Source organism: Pistacia vera, unplaced genomic scaffold (assembly GCF_008641045.1).
Source record: "Pistacia vera cultivar Batoury unplaced genomic scaffold, PisVer_v2 Contig2, whole genome shotgun sequence".
Taxonomy (NCBI): domain Eukaryota; kingdom Viridiplantae; phylum Streptophyta; class Magnoliopsida; order Sapindales; family Anacardiaceae; genus Pistacia; species Pistacia vera.
This window is the reverse complement of record NW_022196001.1, coordinates 496090-517923: the sequence shown is the minus strand read 5'-3', so window position 1 is coordinate 517923 and position 21834 is coordinate 496090. Positions and strand designations below refer to the sequence as shown.

General features: G+C 33.4%; 2 protein-coding genes across 3 annotated transcripts; one reads left to right on the top strand and one right to left on the bottom strand.

Annotated features, from left to right (window-relative positions):
* Positions 1-5140: 5140 nt before the first annotated feature.
* LOC116128416 (protein LOW PSII ACCUMULATION 3, chloroplastic) lies at positions 5141-12351 on the top strand. 2 transcript variants are annotated; one of them, XM_031414142.1, is made up of 12 exons: positions 5141-5493; positions 7137-7167; positions 7545-7637; positions 7718-7780; positions 8274-8385; positions 9089-9174; positions 9970-10028; positions 10132-10234; positions 10347-10407; positions 10977-11059; positions 11149-11229; positions 12061-12351. In XM_031414142.1, the coding sequence occupies exons 1-12, from the start codon at positions 5174-5176 to the stop codon at positions 12118-12120; spliced, it is 1152 nt and encodes a 383-aa protein (XP_031270002.1). In that variant the 5' UTR covers positions 5141-5173; the 3' UTR covers positions 12121-12351. The 2 variants fall into 2 exon arrangements, with proteins under 2 accessions (XP_031270002.1, XP_031270003.1); XM_031414143.1 differs by lacking the exon at positions 5141-5493 and adding an exon at positions 6236-6578.
* A 191-nt stretch (positions 12352-12542) lies between these two features.
* LOC116128395 (putative cyclic nucleotide-gated ion channel 8) lies at positions 12543-21542 on the bottom strand. Its single transcript, XM_031414105.1, has 7 exons — positions 21393-21542; positions 19377-19962; positions 17221-17430; positions 15264-15571; positions 14630-14741; positions 13740-13976; positions 12543-13447 (listed from the first exon to the last, which is right to left on the bottom strand). The coding sequence occupies exons 1-7, from the start codon at positions 21449-21451 to the stop codon at positions 12725-12727; spliced, it is 2235 nt and encodes a 744-aa protein (XP_031269965.1). The 5' UTR covers positions 21452-21542; the 3' UTR covers positions 12543-12724.
* Positions 21543-21834: the final 292 nt, after the last annotated feature.

Sequence of the window (21834 nt, the reverse complement as noted above, 5' to 3'; positions counted from 1 at the left end):
ATTTTTAATCCTGAGTTATGATAAAGTAACAAAGAAACCCCTAGGTATTGGAAGTAACAAAATTCACCTGCAGTTAAGTTTTATGTATTAAAATAAGAGGAGAGTTTATTCACTCTGTTGTTTCAGTAACTATGTCTATGTCTTGTCTTTTAAAAAATTAGGATTTACCTCTTCAAATTAATTAAAAACGTTAACATATTCGATTAATTGAGAAAAATTTATGTTTTTACAAACTTTCCATTGTCTATTTTTTCTTAGTGTTTGCTACAGTCAAGGGAGTATATCCTAATACTTTAAACTGCAGGAGTTAGTAGGCCGAAACCCTAAGACGATAAATCAATTAACTCTCAAATAAAGCTTGGGTAATTTGGTATTATTCACTAACTCATAACAATATAATTTTAAGGCTTATAATAATTCTTTGACGACAGAATTTTTTTTTTTTTTCAGAAACCTCGGGTTTCTATTATTAATCATACATAGGGATCTTGTGTCATAAAATTAGAAAAATAATATATATTGGTATTGTTTTGTATCATAAAAATTAGAAAAATAACTTTTAATAATGATGTTAAGTGTAATTTTCTTTTTTTAAGTTTAAAGCTTTCTATTAAACAAAACATGAATGATTAAAAAAGTATGCTAGTCATAATAAACTTTTAAGTCATAATATGGCAATCTACTCTAAAGTATTAAAGTGTATTAGCTTTTATTAATAATTTAATATATATAAAAAATTATAAATTATAATATAAAGTGTTTTTAACTATAGTATATATTCAACGCACATCTTTTCCCTTTTTTTTAATGTAAAAATCCCACATAATTATTTCATAAATCCAATAATTTTTATTAATAAAATAACTGATCTCCCATTTTTTTTTTCTAAATAATAAATAATATGTTATTATTTACCCTTTTATACGACCATATAAGATAGAAAAAAGTTTAAAGTATAAATTAACATGACACAAAATGAATGAGATAATGAATATAGAAAAAAGGAACATAAATAAAATAAAATAAATGTTAATGTATTTTCCTTGTAAATGGTAAAATAATGTTGTATTCTTTAGTGAAGACCCATACTTTGAAAGTTTGACATGCTCTTTATTTTATCAAAGTTGTTATAAAAGTGGAATTGCAATAAGAATCATGTAGCCCAATCTCCTTACAAAGCGGCAAGCCACCATCAAAAGAATATTCAAATAAGCTGAAGGTGAAGGTGCTTCCACATCACATTCCACTTTTTGGGATGATAAAAAGAGAGCAAAAGCTTTTAAATCTTGTCTCATTATAACATGCATGAGATGGAATCATTTTATGCTTTATTTTATGAAACTGAATGTGACACATTAGAAAATCTGGGTTATAATTGTAACCAAAAAAAAAATATTTCCCCCACTTTTTTTTTTTTTTCTTTTTGTTGAGGGAGGTGTTCGGGCCAACTTAGGTGCACCCAGTTAATCCTATAAGACCTAGAACTACTGACCAAGTAAGAGCTCTAGACTATTTGACCATTGTTGATGAAAGAATTACATCAACTAGAGTGATTGATTGAATTTGATGGAACGAAACTAATGTGTGTGTGATTAAAGATAACCAACAATGTAATGAACATAAAAATAGTAATGTAAAGAACACAAAGGGTTTTTAAAGTGGTTCGGCAAGTTGAATCTTGAGTCTAATCCAATTTTTCTATTTGCTTAGAGAGTTTACAAGAAAATGTATAATGCTTAGAAAATTTGCTAACCCCCTCCACGTTGGAAGGGGTTATATAAAGTTTTTCAAAAAAAAACAAAAAACAAAAACAAAAACAAAAATTAAAGGAATTAAAATTAAATTGAAATGCAACTCCGTATTCTCATAATTGAGCACTAAGATCACGTCTTATGTGTGTGATCTGTTCTCTTCCGAATATCTGGGATCTGAGCTTATCTGTGATTTGCTTGATAGCTGTCGAGATTGGTCACGACTAGTTATGCTGGTGAGCTATATGTTGACGAGGTATGCTGGGCGACTCGGACAAGTGTTGAGCTGAGCTGAACTAATTCTAGGTCAAACTATAACCTCATGGAACTTTGACCCTCCAGGCTTAATGGAAAAATCACACACAACAATCACCTAGAGGTAGTTTCCTTCACACTTTTATTTCAAAGCTTTGAATTATAGTTAACAAAAAAAAAAAAAAAAACAAAATTAAAACAAATTTAGGTTAACTAGAATTCATAATTTCACAAGTAAATTAAAACTTATTGTATTAACCATCAAAGTTACTTAGGGGGGTTTTGGTAGAGTATTTTGAGTAGTATTTTTTAAAAAGTTGAATGGGTTATTTTACGAGAATAGGATTTAAAAATTAACAAAGCACTCTTACATTTGTTAATTTATCAAACCCCTAACAAAATAACCCCACCCATCCATTAAATGCCAGCAATCGCCACCACCGCTGAGGGTGGTCGAAAATCACTGGAATGGCACACGATCGGCTGGATCTAGCTGATTGTGCATCGATCTGGCCAATCCGAAAAAAGGCCAGATCTATGACCAAAGATTGGTCGTTGACATCAGATCTGGCCAGATATCGTCAATGACGGCATATCTTGGTGTCGTTGAATCTGGCCAGATCGGCACACGACGGCCACATCTAGTCGTTTGTGCACAATTCTGGTAGATTCTAGCCACTTGGTGGTGAGTGACGACTGTAGGGAATATGTGGGTTGGTGGGGGTGTTTTGTAATATAAATTTTTTATAGTGGGGGTGTTTAGTTAAATTAACAAACTTAGGGGGTTAAAAAAATATATATTTTGGGTTGCATAGAAATGTTTAGATTTTAAGAATATTGAAACAAATATGTATTTGGATATGATAGGATAATTGTTAAACAAATTCAAACCATATTTACATCATTGCATTGTTTTACAACCTACTTTGTAACCTACTCCATCGTTGGAATGGGTTATATACAAGTTTTTCACAATAGAAAAGCGAAATTAAAGGATTAGAATTAAGATTGAAATGCAACTCCGATATTCTCGCGATTGCGCAGCTAAGATCGCGCCATTATTGTTGATCTAATCTCTTCCTGAATATCTGGGATCTGAGTTTATCTGTGATTTGCTTGAATAACTGTCGAGATTTGTCGTGACTAGCTATGCTAAATTGAGCTATATATCGATGAGTTTATGCTGGGTTAGACAAATATTGAGTTGAACTGATTTAGGTCGAACTATAAACTCACAGAACTTGACTCCTCGAGCTTAATGGAAATCACACACAACAACCACCAAGAGGTAGTTTTCCTCCACACTTTTATTTCAAAGCTTTGTATTTATAGTTAACAAAAAAATAAAAATTAAAACTAATTTAGGTTAATTAGAATTCATAATTTCACAAGTAAATTAAAACTTATTGTATTAATCATCAAAGTTACTTACATTTCACCTTTATTACATAACTCATTTATCTCATATCCTTCTAAATCGAACAAAACTATTGTTTAATTTTCTTTGAAGAATTCTTTATTAGTTTAGTTCTTTTTTTATTTTTATTTTTTTTTTATCCTAATTTTATAGTTTGAAGAATGTTACAAATTACATTATTTAAATGGAAAAATGATCATAAAACTGAAAATGATTGGAACTTGAATCAAAATTAATTTCTAATAATTTTTCTAAATTCTATTACACCCTTATTTAAGATAAAAGATGAGGGCTAAAAATCACTTCTCTATTATAAACAAAGTGATGCTTAGAATCTAAACTGTGATGGCCCAATATGGCCTCTTGGTAGCAATGGCCCAATGGGATCTCTTGGGTAAAAGCATGCTAGAACAATAGAAACCTCTAAAATTGATAGACAAAAATACAATTAGTTGTAACCGATGTACATTTATCATCGAGTCAAAAGTTATAACACAACCTTATTTTCTTAAAATATTAGTCATGTGCTCATGGTTCAAAGGGATTCAACCTCTTGATCATTGTCATAGACCCACAATATGATGCTAATCCACTTTGTACATTGTAACTAGTTTCTATATGTTCGTTTTACACTAATTAGTTATACATAATGGTGAAGATTATTTTGTAATTACTAAAAAGTTGTTTAAAACCATAAACGCGATACCAATGATAAACAAGTATTTCATACAAGTCTTCATTTTGTGTTATATTCCTTTTAAATGTAGATTCATAGTGCCCCAATTGATCACTTTTTAAAGTGTAGATTCACAAACATATCGCATTAGTAACAATTTTTTTTTTTTTTTTTAATAATCGGGGGTGTCTAAGCTAGTTTGTGTATACCTCAACTAATCCCTTGGAACCCTAGAACTACTGATCGGGTTAATAGTTCAAGTGATTACCTCTATTAGAGGTTGTGAGGACTCGAATTTAGGAGACTATGTTAAATCTTCTTCTTACTCTTTTGCCATAAAAAAGACTCGAATTTGAAAGATCATGTTAGATTTTCCTTTACTCTTTTACTATGAGACCAACCAGTGTAGTTTACATTAGTAACATTAAGCATACATTTGCCATTAGATGGTTGATTAGCAAAACCAAATGTAGTCATGTAGATTCACTATATAAAATATGTCATTAGTTATGCAACAAACAATTAATTGAAAGACAAAAATATATATCGTCAATGCTCGACCCATTATTTATACAAGACATTTCATATACTTAGAGAGAGAGTGATTAGTGCCACATGTATCTAGTATATTAATCATTGATATTGTAATCAAATTAGTATCGATCTTAAATAATTGATAAATAAAATAAAATTTTAATTTATTTATTGATTTAGTAACAATATTAAGTTAGTAAAATATAAACTTTATGTCCAACGAGAAAGTCTCCTTATTACGGTGATATATTATAAGCTAAAAAATGTATAATATGTATGTAATAAAATTGATATTTATCAATTACATTAAATTAAATATAAAGATGGATATAAGAAAATTCGCAAATGAGGGCCCAATCTTCCGATGCCCATCTAAGGGCTGTGAGGGACCGGTACCATTATCACTAGATGATCCCGTGGTCTACAAACTGGCACGCGTAAAATCGTGGAGTTGAAGCTCGTTATGTATTGATATGATATCCCATATCCAATACAGTTATCACTCTCCCTCTCTTCACAAAACCAACTAAACTACCTTGCATGGCCCTCTCTTCTTCTTCTTCTTCTTCTCCATTTTCTCTCTTCTCTCCCCTCTCTCTTCGCCGCCCTTCTCTTTTCCCACCTTCTTCTCCTTCTTCTCTCTACAATATCTCCCGTTCTCTACCAAAACCCGTCCCAATTCACTGCACCAAAAGTAAGAACAAACCCCTTCAAGTCACTTCAAGCACCACTAATTCCGACCCCAAAGCCGGCGTCTCAGTTTACAAGCCCAAGTCTTATGAAGTTCTCGTCACTGATGCCGCCAATTCTCTTGCTTTTGCTCTTCAAGATGGCAAAACCCGCTTGGAAATCGACTTCCCGTAATTTTTTTTTTCTCCCTTTTCTGTTTCAGCTTTTTCTTAAAGTTTGGCTTTTTAGTTGGCTTTAGTGGTACCCATTTGGTTAAATTGCCTTGCGGTAATTTTTNTGTAGTTTACATTAGTAACATTAAGCATACATTTGCAATTAGATGGTTGATTAGCAAAACTAAATGTAGTCATGTAGATTCACTATATATAATATGTCATTAGTTATGCAACAAACAATTAGTTGAAAGACAAAATTATATATCGTCAAGGCTCGTCCCATTGTTTCTAGACATTTCATATACTTAGAGAGAGAGTGATTAGTGCCACATGTATCTCGTATATTAATCATTGATATTGTAATCAAATTAGTAATGATCTTAAATAATTGATAAATAAAATAAAATTTTAAGTTATTTATTGATTTAGTAACAATATTAAGTTAGTAAAATATAAACTTTATGTCCAACGAGAAAGTCTTCTTATTACGGTGATATATTATAAGCTAAAAAATGTATAATATGTATGTAATAAAATTGATATTTATCAATTACATTAAATTAAATATAAAGATGGATATAAGAAAATTCGCAAATGAGGGCCCAATCTTCCGATGCCCATCTAAGGGCTGTGAGGGACCGGTACCATTATCACTAGATGATCCCGTGGTCTACAAACTGGCACGCGTAAAATCGTGGAGTTGAAGCTCGTTATGTATTGATATGATATCCCATATCCAATACAGTTATCACTCTCCCTCTCTTCACAAAACCAACTAAACTACCTTGCATGGCCCTCTCTTCTTCTTCTTCTCCATTTTCTCTCTTCTCTCCCCTCTCTCTTCGCCGCCCTTCTCTTTTCCCACCTTCTTCTCCTTCTCTCTACAATATCTCCCATTCTCTACCAAAACCCGTCCTAATTCACTGCACCAAAAGTAAGAACAAACCCCTTCAAGTCACTTCAAGCACCACTAATTCCGACCCCAAAGCCGGCGTCTCAGTTTACAAGCCCAAGTCTTATGAAGTTCTCGTCACTGACGCCGCCAATTCTCTTGCTTTTGCTCTTCAAGATGGCAAAACCCGCTTGGAAATCGACTTCCCGTAATTTTTTTTTTCTCCCTTTTCTGTTTCAGCTTTTTCTTAAAGTTTGGCTTTTTAGTTGGCTTTAGTGGTACCCATTTGGTTAAATTGCCTTGCGGTAATTTTTGTCTGTTTGTTATTTTAGATTGAAATTGGGTTGCTTGCTGGTAATTAGTATAGTCTTGCTTGAAGAGTTTTAGGATTTATATAGAGACGAAAGCTAAAGAATGAATTTATGGTTAGAAATTGATGAATCGCATTATCATAAAGTTATTGAGAAATTCAGAGGCTTGAAAAAACCAAATGTGATCCTAATGGAGAGGTAGCAAGCTGTGGATTGTATGTATATGAATTGAAACAGGATAATGGTGATCATATAACTTCAATTATCAATAAAAAATTTCAATATCGTGGAATATCTCCTTTTTTCTGGTGTGTGGACTCAAAAAAAAAAAAAAAAAAATAAAAAAAAAAAATGGAAGAAGAAATTTAATGTTTTTAAATGGTTGCCATTTTCTTTTCTAACTCTAGTTTCTTGTTTTTTTTCTTCTTCTTCTTCTTCTTTTCCCCCTTCTCCAGGCCATTGCCTAGTAACATGTCCTCTTACAAGGTACCTCTTTATTTATGGATTTTCCCATAAGTTTCTTGAGAAAGCTAATTGAATGATTCATAACTGATCAAATGTTAATGTTTGACGGCTTTCTCTAGTAGTCTTTAAAGTGATTCCTCGTTTGGATTTACCGTTTTCAGTTACTAATTCTAGTTCTATGTCGGGATCTTGTATTATGATTTTGAGAGTAGACGGATGTGATTCTGACTAGAGTGGTGATCATTTGATATGTTTATGAGCCTCTACCAGTGACAGTTTTGGTGTAATTTTATTGAAAATTGATTTGTTTATCCATTAGAATATTTATATAATACATCCGTTTCTCTCAAAGCAAAAGAAGATGTACTTGCTTTTCTTGAAATCTTAAATGTGTGAAGGGATCTTCAGATGAGTTCATAGATGCGAACATTCAACTTACCTTGGCTGTTGTTAGAAAGCTTCAAGAAAGGATGGATACCCGAGCTTGCATTGTAAGAAAAGAGTTCCTTTCATATGAAAATCGATTTTTCCATTTGAAAATCTGAATTTAATCAGGCGTGTTCCATCTCAGGTATTTCCTGATAAGCCAGAAAAGAGCAGGGCCTCTCGGATTTTTAAAGCAGCTCTTGACTCGGTAAAAATGCAACTTTCCAAAAACTTCTGTTTTGCTTTGATGTACTATAGCATTGAGTTAGGCTTTTTTGGTATTCTGAGTTTGTCTTTCCGGAATTTGTGGTTGCTCGAGAACCACTTCTTTCTATGGGTCTCCTTCCAGCCCATGCCTTGGTTGTGGATTGTTTGGGATGGAACAGGGTATGGGTCAAGTTGATCCATTGAAAGAACAACAAAACAGCTTATACTTACAATCAACAACATTCAGATCCTAATTACCAAAATATATAATATAGTAATGATAACAGCAATTCAGTTGTGCTATTTATACTTGTTTAGAATAGTGGTCATTAGATGTAATTTTGTCAGGCAGAGTGTACTGCATTGGTTTTCTTATGGAGTTCAGGCCTTATATCAATATGATTTGGCCTTTAAATTTCTGATTTCTTAGTAGCTTTAAGGTAGAAGTCCTTTAATTCTTAGTTGGATTTCAGTCTTTGATTCATTTCTTTCAGATTGATGGTATCACCATAGGTTCCCTGGATGATATCCCTAGCAGTGGTGTCAAAAATTTCTTTAGCTCTATAAGGAACACCCTGGATTTTGATTTTGAAGATGATAATGCAGGTTGGTTCTACAAATGCTGTCTATGATTTGGTTTTTCTTTTAGAATTTTGCCTTACACTTTTTGTAACTGCTGGTAGGTATATGTTGCTTTTACACCCTTCCAATCTGGATTTAAGGGAATGTTTATTCCTATTATATCTCTTATGTGTTTCACATTTTTTGTTCCTCACTAATTTGAAAATAGTTAATCAATTTTGTTTATAAATAAAATTTTTAAAGTAAATCTTTTCCTTCACAAAGTCAGTTATCACTTTGCAATGTAGGGGGTGAAAGTCTTTATGTGCTGATTCCATATTATGAAATTTGATCCATATATGAGTGAGCACAAACAAATTGCAGTTTAGAGTGACTGAGATAATGGTTACAACTTTTTCAGACTCTTAAATTGCGACAAAAATAACAGTGACTCAATATTATTCAAACAACAATTACTCTTTTGATTTGAATGCTTTAACAATGGTTTAGAATTTCATATACTTTCTCCAATTTGAATATGAAAATGGTGATTTTAATCTTTGATCTTGTTCTTCCCTCATTAGCACCATGGATTTTTAACATGTTTACCAAAGGAAGAAACAATTGAAAAGTCTGCATTTTCCCAAAAGCATGGTTGACTTTTTATTTTTCAAGAATGTTATCCTTTAATGTGAGATTTTAGTGATTAAATCTTTTTGTTTGAACTCAAAATCCACTATTAATGCAGGTCGTTGGCAGTCCGATGAGCCACCTACACTGTATGTGTTTATTAACTGCAGCACTCGTGAACTTTCTGTTATAGAGAAGTATGTGGTATGGTGTCTTTGCTTTTTAAGATATTAACTCATCTATTTTACGACCTTGATTGCTATCTTAAGAGTTTATTATTTTAAAGAGCTACTCAGCTCTAGGTTACAGTTAATTATTCTAATAAGTTGACAGATCCATGACTTCTGAAAATTCAACTTTTGATTTTTATCTTAAGCACTTCATTTTAGAGCAATACTTACTGCTAGGTCTTATTTGGAAGAAATCCGTAGCCTTCTGGGTAGAAATACTTTAGCCAGTAGACGTCTTTTTCTTGTTTGCCTTTGCATCTACTCTGTCTATTTGAAAGTGGGACTTATTAACGGGAGCTTTCAACTTTTGAAGCTCTTTGAAATTCGCCATTGCTTCAAAGGCCATATCTTTCACTGTGTTGTTTACTTCCATATATTTATTTTTCATATTAAGAAGATCCCCAAGAATAGAAATCAAAATTTTCCATGTATTAAAGATGAAATTACTTTAAAAAGCATCTGGCATTAATGTTTTTCAAGCTGAATCTGGTGGTGGATGGAAAAATTCTCTTCATTAGTTGATGATAGAAAACTTTAATGGTAGACCATTATTATCATGTACATCAGTACTTCAGGACAATGTAGAACCTTCACTTTTGGTGCTGACTTGATTTGTTGGCGAGAGAACCCTAGGACTTTTATGTGGCTAGCATCATAAGGCATATCATTTTGCAATTGTTTTACAACTTAGTACCATTTTATTTTCAGCTCATCCCCGTGCATTTTTTGGAATGATTATTTTTTTTGTAACTTTTTGATGGGATTACAGGAGAAGTTTGCCCCGTCAACCCCAGCACTTCTTTTCAATCTTGAACTGGATACTCTAAGGTATATATACTACCATACCTGATACTTAATTGATATACGTGATTACCTTATTTATAAATTAACTTTTTGTTTCCAAAAATAAGTAAAATGCTTGCCATTTCAGAGCTGATTTAGGCCTATTTGGATTTCCAACCAAAGATTTGCATTACCGGTTTCTTTCTCAGTTCACCCCAGTGTTTTATATCCGAATCAGAGAGTACTCAAAGGTATTTATACTTACCCACTCTTTATTATTGTTCTTTTTTGTTGGCTTTTTTTTTTTTTTTTTTTTTTTCTCAACTTCAGTTCTTGAATAATCACTTATATTTGTAATGTAAGACGGTAGCAGTGGCACCTTACGTTGTAAATTACAGTGGAGCGTTATTTCGCCAATACCCTGGTATGTAATAGATCTTTTAAGAGAGTTGTGGATTCATTTTAATTGTTTATATTTCAGTGCTTTGTTTTCTCAAAATTATGCTGTGTTGCCTCAATTTTAAGAGATATATTAATCTTTTATTTCCATTAGGTATTTGAATCTTTTAACTTAATTTTATGACTTAAATTGAAACACAAATACATGACCATTGATTTATTGCAATCTAATGGATATGGAATGAAAGTTGTAGGTGGTTATTTTAATATTTTTATTGTCATGTCATCAGCTCTTAAATCATTGGATTGTGATAGATAACGGTTAAAAATTTGTGTCAACAAAAAAGTCAAAAATTAAATTAAAGGATACCAACCCTATATATATATATATAATTAACCTGCTATTAGTATTGCTATAACTTAATAATATTATTAGCCCTCATAAGAGATAGTCTATACTTATTTTGGCACTTCTCCTTTGAAAAATTTATGTTTTCTTTAATTCAATATACTGTATTTACTTGGGCCTCATATTTGAACACTGCATTTTAACTACATGCAGTCAAGCTTCCTTACTCAACTAGATTTGTGCAGGGCCTTGGCAGGTGATGCTTAAACAAGCAGATAATTCTTATGCTTGTGTAGCGGAAAGCACAACACGGTTTACTTTGGGTGAAGTATATATCTACTTTTACTTTCCAAATCTTATTTGCTTCATATTAATATAAATATTCCACTTCTAGACTAATTATTTGCTTTGCTCTAGACCAAAGAAGAACTGTTGAGGGTCATGGGACTACAAGAAGAAGAAGGAAGTTCTTTAGAATTTCTTCGCAGAGGCTACAAGGTTTGACCTCACTACTTGAGTAGTTCCTTTCATTTGAACATGTTTTACACCATTTGAACATGTTTCACACTGCACACTGTTAGTGGCTCATTGTCTTCTACGTTCTCCCTCTCTCGCTTCCTCCCAACAATCACATTGTAGTGCTGCTATACATGTATGGCTTTCATAAGGTTTTCCTATTCTATAAAATGAAACTATCAGCTGTTGAATTCAATGAAATAATAGAACCTATAAAAATATATGAAAAAGATACCCAAGTTACTATTAACAGTTTTAAATTTGAAAGTTCATATATGAAAAAGATTCCAAGTTACTGTTAACATTTTTAATCTGAAAATTCATGAATTATAGAATGGTCTAGCTCTATTTCAGGATAAAGTAAGTACTAGAAATCACTATTAGTATGGCTTCCACTAATTGCACTGTAATTTGTGGACAGACATCATCAAGTCAGAGTTCACTTGGTGACTTAAGATTTCTTTTTCTTTCCTTTCTTTTTTGGAGTTTCTTATTTTTAGTAGTGATGGAGAATCCCAAATCAGCCTTTGGGTGGGCGAGCAAACCCTGGATCCATGTAAGACTTCAAAATCATCAAGGATTTGAAAAACTCATGGTTCACAAGAACCATGATTCCTTGTGTAGGGACCCAATAATTATATGGAGAGTCGAAACAACAAAACGTACCTGTCGTATTAAACCTGTCTAAGCAGTTTTAAAGTGTTTCATCCTGGATTTCTTTCTGTGTGAAAAGCATTAGCCACTTGATGATCAGAGCTATGCTCTAGTACCAAAAGGTGTCCTAAACTTCACCATGTTATATATTATGTGCAGACTGCTACTTGGTGGGAGGAAGATGTTGAACTGGAATTATCTTCTGCTTGGCGTAGTTAAGCAACTGTAGGAGTACTGGCCAAATGTTATTGAAAGCTATAGATAATATTCAATTGCCTCAGACCACAAAAACGCTTCAATTTTGCGAAAACACGTTATTATTTTTCATTGTTTTGACAACTCTATATTCTTTTTGGTGGAAATGATGTAATTCTAGTAGTATATGAAGGAAATCTTGTTTCATACACATTGTGGCGAGGAAATATCAGACGAGATAGAACTTCTAAGTCATTTGAATCCCAGATGAATTGAACACGTAATGGATGTTCTTTTATCATGATATAATTCCCATCAATCATATCATGAACCTTGAGAATATGTACATCTAGACACAGAAGACTAATCTGATTAATTTCGCCACCTTCATTTATCACTTATTGATATATTACATGTATCTGACTCAACCACGCAATGCTGGCACAATCAAGTTTCATAGACTATCCAATAGCATAACACCCTGCAACATATTGATTATGATACATAGATTAATCGGTAGAGCAATGTAGGATTGTAGGTTTAGTGCAGCTAAACAGTTAAAAATTGGCCAGAGAAAGTAATGTTATATTGTTTTTTGATATCTCCATCTCAAATACATACACGCTAATTAATCTGCATTGAAGTCAGGCTCTGAGGGCTTCTGCATTATCAAACCCATGGGACTTGCATCATTACTCGAAGTTCCTTGCTTCTGTCGACGAGCATTAGCTGCAAAGCGAGATGCAAATACTGTAGCACGTAGCCTGGATGGAAAATCTCCATATTCATCTGGTTGCTCGTCTAATTCTACTTGATCATCTTCCATATAGTAGTCTGCTGCCATCTCTGCATCATATTTGTCCTGACTTTCAGCAGCAGTCTTCCTCCCTTTTCTGCGGCGCCATGTGGCTTGGATAAAGGAAGCAGCCCATGTTCTCCATTGCTGTGAGTAGAAACGAAACGTATGCTGCACCTGTCGACTATGCAAGCGCCTAAACTGACTAGCTACAAACTTTAACTCTTCAGCTTTTAAGGCAAAAGCCTCCACTTCAGTTAAAGCCCTCACTGTCCGAGTAGATGATGGCAAGTTAGTAGAAGATTTAGGGTCTAGTGCCCAAGTAAGAAGCTCCTCTCCACAGAAGTCCCCTTCTTTCAGTAAACCTCTGTTGTAAAAACCAGTCCTTCCACCATCTGTAGTCACACTTTCCAACTCACCACGAATGATCAAAAGCATCTCATCAACAGGATCCCCTTCCCGAACCACACATGTCCTCTCTGTGCACAAACTTGGCTTTAGTCTCTCACATATGGCATCAAGTAACCGCTCATCCATATTGGCAAACAGCGGAACCTGTATGCATACACCATCATACAAAATTTGAGATATAGAAAACATTTCTAAGATTAAAGATCTTCAGTGTGGCAAAGAACATTGAGAGGTTCAGGTTCGATATCTATCCTGGCTACTATGAAGATATATTTTTGGCAATATTAATAAATATACACAAGGACAAATTTCACACCTATATTTAGGAAGAGCAAAATAATGGTTGAATAGAAACACTATTGAAATGCCAATATCCACCCGAAACGTAAACAAATAATAATGTTACCTGAATAAAGCAACAACTGAGAATACTTACCCGTCTCACCAAACTCAAACAGAGATGCCGCTTGATATCCCTCCTAAGATCTTTTGGAAGACTTTGGACCAAGCTCTCTTCATCTACTCCTCGCGTTTCCAACCACTTGAAATGATCATAGCGCCTAACTCGTTCCCTGAGATCTTGTGGAAGCCAGCGATGATGCATCCACTGCTCAGAGTCACGCCGTTTGATCCTCATCTCCTCAAGACGAACAGTAAGAGATTGAAGGTAGGTCTGCAACAATTATACCATAAGCTCATCACTAATGAAAAATGTAATACTGTTGACATTTGGGAATAATCACATTTACTTTCAGGTTTAAGTATAATTTAGCATGACATGTTTCTATTATATATGTAAATGCGAGAGAGGATCGAATGACACTTGATCTAAAACTTAACATACACCATTCAATATCTCTTACATTCAAATCTTCTATTTGCTGAAAGCATTTCTTATTCAGACAACAGTTGAATTTCACACTATTGCATACTTTTTGTGCTCAACTAGTTTCAAAATTACTAAAATCTTAACTATCTGATAAAAAATGAATTGAAGAAATAAAAGATATTTACAGATATTCAATATGGTGAACATAGGTGATAATTGGTTTAATATTGGCTCGTTACAGACTCAGTAAATTAATAAAATTAAATTCCAATTTAATCTAAATGAAAAAGAAAAGGCCGATGTGATAAGTTGTTTGTTCCAAGAAAGTTTTCCACTGAGGAAGAGAGTTGAAATTCCATGATAACAATTTAGATCTGCATAGTCCTTTAAAATGAAGAAAATTTTCTTCCATGCTCATTTTCAGCAAAAGAATTTAATACTCAACTGAAACAGAGAAACACTTATGAAGAAACTAAAAGATGAAGATTGTAACTTACTTGCATGTTTCCTATCAGAAGTGCAAAGAGGATAAGGCCCCCGATGCCTATGCATATTGAAAAGATAACCTCCGTTGCATGCGTACTGGTTTTGAGCCCCTGACCAAGTGTACTGCAGAAAGTGAAATGGCAATGTGCTTAAATAAAGAAACTTAATGCACTCAAATGAAATTCACCAACTTAGAATCTTAACCATATGAAACTAAAGCATGAATTTGCAAATAATAAAGCACACTTTGCAGATAACCTAAGATAGGAATAAATAAATTCATGGTACACCTAGTACAAGCTACACCAAGTAAACACATATTTCAGATCCTCATAATGGGGACGTCTGGGAAAACTGCTGAAGCATGAAAAGTCCAAATGCAACTACGCTGCTTATATTATAAAGTGACTTTACCATTGAAGCATGGTAGCAGCAAAAACTCATGCCTGCAAAATTTTGTTAATTACTCGTATATAAGAACAACCCATATTTAGGAAGATGAAAGTTGATAGCAAGGAAAATGGACAAGGAAAGTATTCATGTTTTTACTACCCTCAGCGGGACATAATATAAAATAGAGGCTCTACCATAAATTAAATGAACAATGATACTCATTTAATATAGCGGAGAAAATCAGTGATATACCTCAAATTTTGCAGGCCCCACCACAAACAATAGAAGAATTTAGCGATGAAATCGTAAGAAGTATAAAGGTTAACAGAAACAGCCTGCGAGAAGATTCCATAGTTGAAAGTTTGTTTAGTCTCATCCTCGGCATTACATGTCTTACTAAGTAGTTCCTCACTGATGCCATTCCAGTTCTCAAATTCTTCTGATCCGGGATAGCCACAGTACAAGAATCCGTGCTTACATTTCCCACTTTTTTCACAAACCATTTTCAAGCATTGCATATTACGTTCTATGCCTAGTAAGTACCACAAAGCCCCTAATATCTGTAAAAAATTCCGTCCAACCATAGTAAGATGAGATCAGCACATAATTGCACAGTATCATTATTTACTACTGTTGCTAGTTCTTGGATAAAGAAAAATGAAGGCATAAGTCGATAATCCATTCACATATTTGTACAAAATGAGAGCATGGAATCATTGATATTCATTGACATTTGTCATGTACTAAGGATTCCCAGTTATATGACTAACTTGAATCAATACATTCTGAAACAAAATGTTCATACAAAATTTACAACAGCCCTGAATGGGACAGTATGTTACGCGGAAAAGAGATGGGAGGAGACAAACTTAGATCCATCAGAAGCAAACAATTGTTTTTACAAGACAGGATTAGTGAAATATTTTGCAGTGCAATAAATTAACCATCATTTTTCTTGTAACCATGATGTAAAACAAAGTATGGTGTGAATTATGTTTAGATGATCTATTTTGCCTACAAAATGGAATCCAAGACCAATAGTCATCTTCTTATGAACTTAGGATTAATACATAGGTAACAACAGGAATCACAAATAGAATGCATATATGTAAAAAAAAAAGATAATGAAAAGGATGTAACGACCCACTTCCGTTCTAATATATTATTCCATGCCAACATTTACAAGCTAGACAAGCAAGAGTGCTCAACAACTGCTGTATAGGAAGAACACAGAAAATCAAAAGGTAAGCAAAAAGTCAGGTTGATCATTTCCCTTCGACAATCACATATTTCTTATCCATTCGAAAATTTGCAACTCTTTCAAGAGCTAAATACTGCTTTATCCTTAAAAGGTTTCTAGAGCCAAAGAGTATTCTTGATCATTTATATGTCAAACGATATATGCTCTTGATCTTAAAAGGGATCAATGCAAAACCTTTTAGCTCTATAAATGGAACTATTCGAAAGAGAAATGTAATTCAATCATACCTAATCAAGGTAGGCCACAGATTGTAAACATCTAAGTTCTTTGCAACTTTACGAGAGTGATATTCCCAATAAATTAATAACACAAGAAATGTACCTCAACCATAATTTTAATTATCCTCCCTCCAGTTTAAGAGATTATTTCCCAAAAAATAAAAAAAGAAGGAATCTAGAGCAAAAAACAATTTGTTGTTGCTGGATCCAGTGAAAAGTAGAAGTTTGAGCAATGGCCGAAGGAATTTGTTTGTTGATATGGTTCAAAACTCTACTAATATAACTGGAGGTAACCCGAACAGACATGATGAAGGTCTGCTGCAGTTATGAGGCTGCAATCAACTAGTTCATAATCCGGTTCAACATGATAAAACTCAACATGTTGAAGAGAATAGACATTTTATTAAAGAGAAATTGGAAAGTAATCAGATTTGTATGCCATTATCACCATGCAACAAAATTTGGCCGACATTTTGACTAAAAGGCTACCAGCTTGAGGGGAGTGCCAAAATTCAGAGGATCTTGCCATTTAAGTTTCTTATTTCTGTTTAATTCCTATTTTGTATATTTTCTAATTTTGTGGGATTAACTGAGTTAATTTCTGGATTGTGTATAGGGTGACTTGTAAGGAGGATTTTCCTTTTTCAGTTAGTTAGGTTGGGTACATATCGCAAAGTCCTAATTGTTATTCAATGTCAGAAATCATTCATTGTTCTCAACGAATACTTACATGACTCATAAGCAAGTACCATAGCAGATAGTATGCAGCACCAACCAAAGCACTTTCAGCAAAAACACCCGCAGTCTTCTTCAACTCCGAAATTAGAGGTAAAAAGCGAACAAATCGAGGAATATATTGGAAAAGAACAATATGTTGCAATGCCTCTTTTGTGTTAAGTACCTCTACTCCTTCTCTATTAAGAAATATCCAAACCACAATCTGCAGATAATAAATTTAATCAACGGAAAAAGTAATCCACTGCCTCTAATTCAACACTGTTAGCAGTCAACCATAATAAAAGTTATAAACCAATTCAATCACATACCAACTAAAGTGTCACATAGCACAATAATGTCTGCTATTTAGAGAGAGAGAAAAAAAAAGATAAGCCAAACATTAAGAACAGAAAGCAACAAGAAGAAAATCATTACCTTTTTAAGCAACTTAAAACAAATAATGAAGGAAAAGAGAATTGAAATATTAACTGAATTTTCCTAAGTACATATTGTGACTTTTAAATTATCATGAAGATTACTTTGCAATAATTTTCTTGGTGAGTGGTTGCCCAACAGAGTTTTGGAAGGTATGGAGGACTTTAAAAATGCAATCAGCGGCTGCTGCCCCCTATTCTCTTCACTCTTATCGCTTTGAGTAAAATAACTGGAGGGACAATTAAAGGTCATATGATTTCAGAATTCCAAGTTGAGAGTAAAGGCTAGAGACATGATCTTTTTGTGGATGATTCGAGAATTATCTACAATGAGTCTTGATGTGCTATGATTCTTGAGGTGTGTTTTCATGTGTTTTGAGTCTGTTTCATTGCTGAAAGTAAATTTGGGTTGACAAGTTTGAGGAAGTAGTCAAATCTCAAAAATACTGAGTTGTAGGGTTGTAACACTTCCTAAGACCTATTTGAGACTCCATCTGGGATCTCCTTACAAAGATGATAACTATCAAAAGAGGTACCAGAAGTTATCCGGGTGGATCAGACGGTAAGCTTATGAAAAACGATTTTCCTCAACTAACAGTAGACTATTAAGTCTTTCAACTTATTTAATGTAATCATACAGATGGAACAAGATTGATGATGCAATCAAACATTAGTTATATGTATGAAGTTTCCTTTCCTTTAAAAGTAGGGCCCTTCAGTATAAAAGGATTGGATGTGTTGTTCAAACTTTCTTAAGAAAATGGTTATGGCAATTCGCTGGTAAAAGACAGTGTATTATGGTGTGTATTGAAGGGTACCAAAATGAACCGAAAGATTTGAGAAGAAGGTTCCTTTAAGTGCAGAAATCGACAGAAGGTGGTCTTCTGGAAGGATATTCAGCATGAAGACATATTGGAAGAAGTTTCCTTCGTTTCTGGATCTTTCTTCAATTGCAGAAAATTTAGGAGCCAGAGAGGCAAACTGAACAGAGAGCTATGTCATTATTGTTTTGGAATGTGAGATTTCAAAATGCTATTGAGGATTCAATGTGTCGAACAAGAATGATAAAAGAAGAGAGGATCAGTGAGGTGCAAGAAAAGAGAAAAAAGAGGAAGGTAAGATAAAGAGAGAGTAACAACTAAAAGTTTCAAATCAGTAAAAATAAGGCAACCAGATCTTTCTTAAATATTAATAAAAGACCACACAAACGAGCAGCTCCAAGAATCTCAAAATTTAAATAACTACTAAGTCCCTCAAATAAAACTCCCTAAAAAATCAAGTACTCCAAACAAGCTTAGGAAGCCCTAGGCTCCTTTACAAGGATCTCCATCCTTTGCAAAAACTTTCATATATGTGTTTGTCATGCCTACTATTTCTGCTATAATGAATAAATAAGAACTCTTCTAAGTTATGTTTATGCAAAACTTTCAGTAAATATATTTTGCTTAGTATCTTTTTAAACAGAGGATGCATAACTGATAAATAGCTACTCAACACTCAAACACGAAGAAAAGAGAAGTCTTCTAAATAATATTTAGCTGCCATGGAAGATAGAGCTGCAAAGAAGGCATAGGAATGTTCAAACATGGTATAATTCTGATTATACCATCCAAGACATATAGATAATTGAGATATGTACCAAGAGCTTCAAAGTAATTGAATCTCATCATCTAGATATTATAAAAGGCATGAAAGTTGTTAGTAAATCAAAGAAATAAAACATGGTTTTCCAAACCTGTGGTAGAGGCAGCACAGAAAGAAGATCAACAATGAAAAAATGTCGCAAATATCTTGAAGCTATTAGTGCAGGATCTATCACAAGTTCACCTCGGCCAAAAACTCGTGATGATGGTGCAATATAAGCTGTGCGGAATTGTAATACCATGCGAATAAGGTAAAATGAATCAACTACTGTCCGCAGAGTCGTAACTGTGACTGCTAAGTCAATATCCATGCCAAGACAATTTGCCTCATCATTGAAGACAGGAAGATAAAAGAACAAAGGATCCATAGATACTCCAAGAATACATGATATGACAAAAAGCCTATTCCATAGTAGGAGGGATCTGTCTTGAGGATCATAAATTTTCTTCTCAGAAACTTTAAGATCCTCTGGAAACACTGCCTTGGATACTCCTGATCTTAATGTTTGACCAAGTTTTACTAGCTCTTTTGGCCCACTTTTAATCCCTATTCTGAAAGATTTTGATGCCTTCTTCCTTCTATGGCCAGCGAAGGGCATGCCCTCTATATTAAAACCACATTTATTCATTCCACCCTTATCAGAGGACATTGATAATGTTGAATCCAAATCATCCAACCTATAGGTACCAAGGTACACCAAAATTAGATGCTGACTTCAACTTGCACATAAAAATAAAAGAAAAGCACAGGGGAGGGGGGAGGGAGAGACAGATAAGAGAAACCATACATCATAAAAGCATGAAATTGATCATTACTAACATTCCCATTCAATTGGAAGAATGTGAAATAACAGATAACATCTTCATTTAAAAGGAACCTATTCTCGAACCTTTCAATGAAATTCTTCAGAATTCCTGGAATCCATAATGTAGAAAGCAATTTGTTGTTGGCTTGCAGTATACATAGTTACATTGGTTTATTGTGCAGACAAATTCTAACTGAAGTTGGTTCATCTGAAGACTAATGAATATTCTAATCATATACAAAGCCTAGCACATCAAAAACGTACAGTTAACTATTCATATGTGAGCCATTCGCCAATGACAAATGCTCTTCATTCTTTTCTCAATCACAATTAAATCTGAAAATATATAAGTGATCAAGGCATTATCTTTGAATAAGATAAAAGAAGAAAATTGGAGTCTACTTATATTTAATATAGCCATAGGATATCAAGAAATTATAAGAACTTCATCTTAGACTTTGTATTGTTTTATGCAATGAAAATTGAAATATACAGAATACTAGTCACAAGGCTTATTGAGAAATGAAAGTTGTTGAACTCACAGAATCCTTTAATTTTAATAACTCATCCTTTGCATCCTACACAATTTTTTATCAATAAACTTCCCTGAAAGGATTTCATGGACCTTTTCCACTATAAAGAAACTAAAAGCATATAATTCATGCTAGCATATTACATTAAAATTTAAAACACGCTTCTGACTGCCTAGCCATTCAAGAAGTCCCCATGAACAAGTTAAATTTTTGTATATCGAAATATCAAGTACTGCCTTATCTACGTAACACTGTTAGAACTTAAATGATTCCTCATATCACCAAAACAACATTTTGCATCTAGGATATGGATTTTATCAACCTTTTCCACTTCAATGCAGTTTAAGAATATACGTTGAAGATTAAATGAAAACTTGAATTCCATTAATATTATGTTATAGTATCAAGTGTTAACCAATAACCTCTATAATAGGCGATGCATACAAAATCATTTGGCACTGGTGTAATATGGTCCAATCACACCTAAAAGATGTAACTCAAAGGAAGCTCAAAACATTTAAGCAATGAAATGAAAGCTATACCAAAACAATTCTATGGAAAGGGAAACAAAAGGAAACACCGAAAGCAGTTTAGTCCTAAGCTAAAAGGCAACAAACTCCATCAACCAACTATTTGAAATGGATTTACTGATTAAAGTTCATGAATTTTCAATCTATAACCATAATGATTAAAAGAATAAAAGAGAAAGGAGAATGTGATATCAGTTGTGATATTTATATCTTAGAAAAGATATATATACAATCCATACCTTACAAACTTCTCCTTCTGGCCACCAATATACTGTGACTTGTTTCTCGGATCAAACATTCTGTACAATCAATTACATAGATGCCTATCTAAAAATCAAAAGTCACAGAAAAGCTTAAATCAAATCCCTGTCTGGAATATGAGAACACCAGAAGCTAATAAACTGCCTGCACAATCGTAAAGAAAGGAAAAGAAATGAGATGCTGCAATTTAAACAGTAAAAATAGCAGCACCTTAGGTATTCAACAAAGTATAAAATTTTCAGATTCCCAAGCCTAGCGGACCAATCAAAAGTTTTATCCAAAAGGACATTCAACAGATATAAAAGGCATTACAATATTAACAACAGAATTTTCAACAGAAAATTTAGTGAGCAGTATAAGTTCATTGAACTCATCAGCAACAGCACCATCACTGTTGGTTTACTCTTTCTAGTTATCAAT

Excerpts from the sequence above, each read along its gene's own strand:
- LOC116128416 (XM_031414142.1), top strand. The coding sequence starts at position 5,174 with ATGGCCCTCTCTTCTTCTTCTTCTTCTTCTCCATTTTCTCTCTTCTCT. Across the intron at positions 8,386-9,088 it reads TTTTGAAGATGATAATGCAG|GTCGTTGGCAGTCCGATGAG; the intron begins GTTGGTTCTACA and ends CTATTAATGCAG. Across the intron at positions 10,408-10,976 it reads GTTATTTCGCCAATACCCTG|GGCCTTGGCAGGTGATGCTT; the intron begins GTATGTAATAGA and ends AGATTTGTGCAG.
- LOC116128395 (XM_031414105.1), bottom strand. The coding sequence starts at position 21,451 with ATGTTTGATCCGAGAAACAAGTCACAGTATATTGGTGGCCAGAAGGAG. Across the intron at positions 17,431-19,376 it reads CTGTGCTGCCTCTACCACAG|ATTGTGGTTTGGATATTTCT; the intron begins GTTTGGAAAACC and ends TATTATCTGCAG. Across the intron at positions 15,572-17,220 it reads GGTACTTGCTTATGAGTCAT|ATATTAGGGGCTTTGTGGTA; the intron begins GTAAGTATTCGT and ends AATTTTTTACAG.